This window comes from Varroa destructor, unplaced genomic scaffold, assembly GCF_002443255.2.
Source record: "Varroa destructor unplaced genomic scaffold, Vdes_3.0 BEIS01000002.1, whole genome shotgun sequence".
NCBI lineage: Eukaryota > Metazoa > Arthropoda > Arachnida > Mesostigmata > Varroidae > Varroa > Varroa destructor.
In genome coordinates, this window is record NW_019211455.1 from 20,087,200 (window position 1) to 20,094,088 (window position 6,889).

Here is a 6,889-nt window from a genome sequence, read left to right on the forward strand (position 1 = left end):
TGGAAAAAGTAAGCTATTTTCAGAGCGTTCAATCACTAGTGATCAGAAATCGATTACGTACGATAGTACATGATGTGGCAAAAACGTAAAATATACGTGATTGACAAAGCTTGGACCGACGCCAAAAAAGGTGGTACTACGTGTTTCGACCAGATAAAAAGCAAAAGATGGCGATAGAAATATTGTAAGTTAATACCGTGTGGTAAAATGATTGATTCGAAACTCTACGATTATAACAAACCACTGAAAGGTTCAACAAAAGCTTAGATCGCCCGGAAAATACTCAGGGAACACTCGATATAGACGTTTCAATGCATGCGCCGTGTAGCTCACACCTTGTAGTGATAGATCATAGAAAGCTTTAGTTTTAGTTTATGGGAATTATTTCGTCTAATAAAAGGCATAGAAATTAATAAAATTACAGCAAAAATGACAGAAATCCAGCGATTAAAACCGCGCGTATATTTATTTTGGTAAGATTATTTTGAAACATCAAACATTTGCTATATTTTTCCCCTTAGAAATACGCCAGTTCCTTTTTGACAACCCATTATATATATAGGGGTACGATATCTCTAAGTTGGGACTTTTCAGTCTGCTACTTTGTTTTACACGCGCTCATTTTAACGGTCATATTTATTTATTTATTGAGTGTATCTACTGTTCATCACGATCACAGTTTTGCTTTGGCTCTCGCACCGCTTACAGGCTTATTTCAAATGTTTTCTACTTCGTCGATTTAATAAAATCAAGTCGGCAATCTTATGTTGCACGTCTGCTTGGTAAATATGAGCTATTTGGCGATCGTATGTGTTAATGCCTGGTTCGACCTCACACCTCTTGATTTCACTAAATCGCTGAATCAATTCTTGGGAGATGTATGGCCTTCCTTTAGACATCTCAGTTAGACAATGTCGCACAACAGTTTGAAACATACAAATAAAGCAACTTGTTTGCCTTTACGGATGACGTATACCTTACCTCTTATTGGACACCACGTTTTTTTACGTCTGAAAATTGACTTCTACTCACAATAGGCATACCGTCTGAATCGGCAGAAAGCCGGCGATCATTTTTGCATCGAAAATAAATCTTGTCGGGGGAATAATTGAAAACGACTTAATGATAGAAAAGCAATGAGTAACAAACAACACCGGTTATATTTCTTGGTTCTGTTGTCTTCAAAGAGCTGGTCTGACTTTAATCATGTATTACATGTAGTTGAGATCTCCACACATTTTTTTCGCTCAAATAAAAACGTAAGGATCAGTAATAATACACTTCTGGGCGAGAGCAATTAACCTTCATGTCCGCACTGTGTTTTCTGTCGTAAATTTTCCATTGTATTGTACTACAAGTAGCTCTGTTTTTACTGCTGTTTATGAGAGGTTGTACACGGTTGATTTCGGGTGACGCAAGTTTTTGTTCTTAGTGGGAATTCATCCAGCGCCTAGAAACCGGTTAATAGCTAATCATCCCTCCGATTTCCAAAATGACACACGGTTGTGCGCCATAACAGGCTTCGTAATTCTCGATTAGACGAAAACTTTTGATAAAATAAGCCTTATAGGAGCTAACACATTAATTTTTGTGAACACACAGCATGTGCTATTATAATACATATAATATTTGACTGTCGTGCTTCGTCGGAAATATATGCTCAATACATTTTCAGCTTCTGCATCGACTTCGTCCATACGGACTACCCGAGGATGCGTTTTGTTTTCAATAGACAAGGCAGATGTCTCGAGTGGTGCAGTATCTATGACACGCCGTCGTCGTCAACAGTGCCACATATTTCACAATAGAGCAAAAAATATATATATATATATTGAGAGAGAGAGAGAGAGAGAAAAAGATTATATTATCAGTATCTTTCTCTCCATTACCTCTATATAGACGTTACACAAAAGTGTCATCCAAAATGACATTAGACCTTGACGTTTCTGATGTGAATGATTGAACACACTGATTGAAGGGTTCAGAAAACATGCATATATATAAATGCCTCTGTATTGTATTTGCTTTCGCTCTCCACGGCTTTTGCAAACTGTGGATCAATTTATTTAATCATACACGCCAGAAATTTCCAGGTCCAATATTAGCCAAGAAGAGTCGAGACCACCCGTCAAACTAACTGTTTTCACTACAAATCTCATTTGTCATCGATAGGAAGAATGGTAATCCGTTGACGCATAATCCGCATACAGTTGAGGCTGTTTGGATTTCGTGCGGCCTAGTTTTGTCTTGGGGTCATGGCGTCGTAAAGCCTTGTTCACTTCACCAAAGTAAGCACTATGCGGACCTTTTTTATTGGCTGTGTTATTCAACCCAGTCCCCATACACGTAAATCAGGGCCTTTAGCCAGAGAGAAGATCTGGCTTAATTCTGTTCTTCGGCGTTTCATGAGCTGAAGTACTCATTCTTTGCCACCGCTGATAATTCTATGTGGACCTTGGCCATTAAGGACTTACAAGAGTAGCCATGCTCCATTGTGCTCTTCACTCAGCCAATGGTGCATTTTAGCGCAAAATTTTTAGCATATAGATCTGAAATGCCGGAATGCCAGTAAATACTCATGAATGTATCTTGTACGATCCACTAATCCACGTGCCGATAGTGCCGTTGTCTAGTCTTAGACCACTTTTGTTTTGAACGGTATGGGGAGAAACGAGCAAACTGTGGAACCGGCTAAAGAAACAAATCAGTCATTATCAAAAGTCATTATCAAAAAAAAAAGTCAGACTTCTGTCAAAGTGAACGCCCTTTTCCATCCCGTTTTTTCATCCCTTTTCTACCGCTATAAAAAGACCCGTTGCGTTAGATGCCGCTATTTTCTTTCCGTAAATTAATCATTTGAATTGTACGTACTTACCTTTGATCGTACGACGCGTTGGTTACACGCGATATTAGTACATTAGGTTAAACGTTCACGAGATAAGAGCTGAATTAGAACACCGAATATACGCCCACCAAGCACGCGCTCTGGCCTGTTTTTTGCGTGTTTTATTTCTATCTGATATTTACTGAATTTTTCGTGCCGTCTTGCCTCCCGTCACGTATGCCCCTGGCATTTGACGTAGTAAGAACTAACCCGTTCTTCGGCGTCTAAAAGCGGTCATAAGTTGTTTTCCGGTACCAATAGGTGGCGGAAGTTTCCTGTGTCCACTTACGCTGTTGACCTTATAGTCGGATTGAACATCGATTGTCCGCGCTACATCCGAACTGCTGCTAGATGTCACGCTCCATTCGCTTGTGATGCCAAATTGGCGCGGAACACCCGTATCGCTCGACATACTCTCTACATCAAGTTCGCTGGAGAGCTCGAAGCTCTTTGATGAACCTACTGGGCGCGTCGAATTTTGTGACACTCGACGAGTTTGTATAGCCCCGTGGTGAGGGGCAATCTTATAAGTCTGATCACGATAAATCTCAGCTTCGTAACCAGGTTTCCTAGAGAAAATCATACAATTTACAAATCATCGACAACAGCAAACATCAAAGCCCTCAGTCACGCACGTCATTTAGTATATATGAACGTCAACTCAATAGAGATCAATGAACATTGCGCTATCAACATTCTAAAAACGATACTAGAAATTTATCAAATGGGGCTTTCCACTTACGCTAATGATGACGATTTCACATTGTTCCTATGAATATTAAAAGCAGAAAAATAGTAGGTTAGAGTACGACTCGCGACACGTAAAAAAATCACATAAGCCTTTTCTGTGGCTTATGAGATTGTTCCTCAATTGATCCAGTTGTGCAATATCATTCGAGAGATAATAGTTACCAAGAAAAACAATTGCATATTCAAGAAAGGATTCCGCAACACTTTCTCCCACTTCACTGCGAACTCCTGCATTTTCCGAAGCATCCCCCAGTGCCCCAGTGACGACGGCAGCCGTCGATGCCCACGGTAGTTCGACACAGCAATATGATTGAAACACTACCATTCACCTGACCACTCAGCTGGATATCTAGAAACGACACAGCGTTTGATACTGATATACACTGCCGGCAGAAAGTGTTCACCACGAGTAGAAAAGAAAATAGATATTCTGAAGTACGTCTAAATAAAACACGCAGGTCCGCATGGTTCTATCTAATACGATCGAAATGTACGAACCGAGAAGTTCTGTCAGACAAAAAATGTGGATCATAATAGTGACGCTGCCTTCGCCTTGTTGGCTTCCCGTACGCCGAAAACATCGCTGAAAACGCCGACGATAATTTTACTCAACTATGGTATCGAAATATTGGTGGCAATACAAACGGATGACTCTTGGGGCTCGTTTTCGTTGCCTTCACGGAATAATGAGCTCAAACCATTGTTGACCTAGCTCTTATGTAAATATTGCTTGTTAGACGACCATAAAAAGGAACTTATATTCTTTTCTGGAAACCAGACGAAACTTATAGTTTGCAATCATATTGTGGCTCTAATAAATTGGCGACATATGCCAAGCAAGCAAGATAAATATAAAAAGTACTCAGCAAAAAAGAGAAATCAATTGAAACTCAACAGTGAAATTACTTTACGCAAAATACCGCTTACTATTTTCTGAGAATATTTTTCACATGCAACATGGTAGGGAGTCAATCGACAATTGTATGGTTTGTTACAAAAGGTACCTACCACAGTTCGCTGCAGACAACAATAGGACTATCTTCGCCAAGCTGTGCTTCCCCAATTGGGCTAACAGCCGGTTACGACAGATGTTTCGTTAGATAGGACCACGAACGCCCTTTAGGTTATCACCCCGGGGACTCTGCCCCTTAAGCAAAAACGATTACGCGCCTAAGACGTAAGTAGGCTTCTTCCGACGCGGCAATCAATGCGGAAATCGGAACTGGACGCGCCGAAAATAGATACGCTGTATGGGAGGTGTGACAAACACCGCACGTTGAGCGTGTACGTGGTAGGTGTCGCTACGGTCCACGATCTTCTGTCCGAAAGTCGGTTTTTCCTGAAAAAAATGTGAATAAACCAAAGAAAATGTCGCGTTTCATTACTGTGCTAGTTTTCCGTATCGTTTACTTAGGTCTAAGGTTAAAGAATAGATGCAAGTCGTAAAGGCTTTTGCCAAATATCAAGCAAGCTTTTCCGAAATTTACTTTCAAAGCATAACGCACAGACCCATATAGGCATATCTAACCTTGGAAGACTGAGCAACTTAAGTTATAGGCGATTTAATACATTGATATTGACTGGTTAGTTTTGATTGATTTTTTTTCTATCGTTCTTTCGTACCGCACCGGAAAAAGAATACTCCATTCCCCAAAGAGATGTAACGCCGAATAGAAATGCGCGATTCCTTGGGGAAAACTCGTACCGCCGTGAGTACCTCATCACACACTACCACAGCATCCTGGCAATTAAATTGTTTTATATTTAGGGCTCAATTAAACGCTAACAGAAGCCACGACGTAGACGTAGCATATGTACTGAGTGCACTACATACAATACACAATATAATTACTATTACTGTAAACGAAGTTAAATTCAGAGCATTAGATTACTTAAATCCGCCGAATTTCAGAACGACTGCGACCGGTGTGTTTTTCCTTGTAAAAGACACCAGACCATGGACAAGCATGTACCTGAAAAAGAAAAAATTTTAATACGAAGACCGAAGGTAGCTTGTGGTCAGTCCTTAAAGCTGTTAATACTTTCTTCGACGCCAACCCATTTAGAAAACCGTACGCCAAAAATGCATCAGTAGCTCACTTGTACAAAACGTATGTAGCTGTCCATCTTTAAGAAACTATCACAGTTGTTTTCATATGACCATAAGGCTAGCCGAAATTGTCGGAGCTGTTGAACACCGATGAATTGTCATGATTGTAGAGTTTATCGTCGCTTTTCTTTGACATATTCATATTTTTTTTAAATTTGAAGTATAATGTAGCACGTTAAAACTCTTACAACATTTAACAGCGCAAACGATCGTATGCTCACAAATCGCATCGGAGGCGCTGGTATTAACATCAAAATTACTCTAGAATGAATGTAGCAGACTACAAGATGTTCTAGCTACAGCTACTCTTGCACGTGGATTGAAAGCGCTCGAGTGTACGCTTATGCAGCAGACATCTTCGGGATATTGCTGTGCACGTAAGTACTGCACGTACATCTAAGATCTGTAATTGAAGATGATGATGATGATGCAATGGATGATTGAGCTACTGATTAACTATATAACACGAAGTTATATCACTCAAGTTGGTGGCGTGATGAGAGTGGTGCCATCAGGCATACGTCCGTTCTTGCTTTTCACAATAGGACTAATCCATCACTGCACTAAATAATAATTACAAAATACACCCTGCCCATGCTCAGGCACTAAAGGAATACTAGGCCAACGGATCCGTTGCCTGTCAGTCATTTTCAAAGCTGACCTCAGAAACAAGGCACACTACGTCGTTTAACTACATGTGCATTCAAGGTTATCAATACCAATATAGATGCAAACTTATCAATTGTCGGTGGTCGGAATGGTGGGTGACCGGGTGAATGAATACGGAATCCCCACTGGTATCGCTGCGAAAACTATCGAATCAGAAAACGAAAGGTCGTCTCTATGTCAAAGAATCGGTTAGATTATTTCGTGTTTCGTGGAATCGTACAGCAAAATCCGCATCTCCGACCGAATAAATGGCTTATCGCCACGAGAAGGTTATCGTTCTCCTTGAATTACTTGTCTTCCATATGTACTTACCTATTTCAAGCGCACTACAGGAACACCCCAGGCACACAATCCAAATCTTTAGCCGGAAGCAAGCAGCTACCATACAAGTTCATCTAAGGAAATACCGGTCATCGGTAATCATTATTGCTTGAAGGAGCTTCTTTTGTGGAGGGGGCATCAAAGGGGATGAGGCA

General features: G+C 40.6%; 1 protein-coding gene across 9 annotated transcripts; it reads right to left on the reverse strand.

Moving 5' to 3' along the window:
- Window positions 1–439: 439 nt before the first annotated feature.
- On the reverse strand, window positions 440–6,080 carry LOC111245634 (uncharacterized). 9 transcript variants are annotated; one of them, XR_015320074.1, is made up of 7 exons: window positions 5,933–6,080; window positions 5,527–5,607; window positions 4,643–4,973; window positions 4,133–4,217; window positions 3,627–3,653; window positions 2,876–3,453; window positions 440–2,549 (listed from the first exon to the last, which is right to left on the reverse strand). XR_015320074.1 is itself a non-coding variant. In XM_086978800.1 (7 exons), the coding sequence occupies exons 5-7, from the start codon at window positions 4,213–4,215 to the stop codon at window positions 3,090–3,092; spliced, it is 474 nt and encodes a 157-aa protein (XP_086834926.1). In that variant the 5' UTR covers window positions 4,216–4,217; window positions 4,643–4,973; window positions 5,263–5,375; window positions 5,527–5,607; window positions 5,933–6,080; the 3' UTR covers window positions 440–3,089. The 9 variants fall into 9 exon arrangements, 7 of the variants coding, with proteins under 7 accessions (XP_086834926.1, XP_086834927.1, XP_086834929.1 ...); XR_015320075.1 differs by having other exon boundaries at window positions 440–2,691; XM_086978800.1 differs by adding an exon at window positions 5,263–5,375 and having other exon boundaries at window positions 440–3,453.
- Window positions 6,081–6,889: the final 809 nt, after the last annotated feature.

Bases quoted from the DNA above. Each gene is read 5' to 3' on its own strand.
- LOC111245634 (XM_086978798.1), bottom strand. From the start codon at position 4,215: ATGTTTTCGGCGTACGGGAAGCCAACAAGGCGAAGGCAGCGTCACTAT. The intron at 3,654-4,132 runs GTTCGTACATTT...TAATATTCATAG, and splicing joins TTGTCTGACAGAACTTCTCG to GAACAATGTGAAATCGTCAT. The intron at 3,454-3,626 runs GTAAGTGGAAAG...GATTTTCTCTAG, and splicing joins GTGAAATCGTCATCATTAGC to GAAACCTGGTTACGAAGCTG.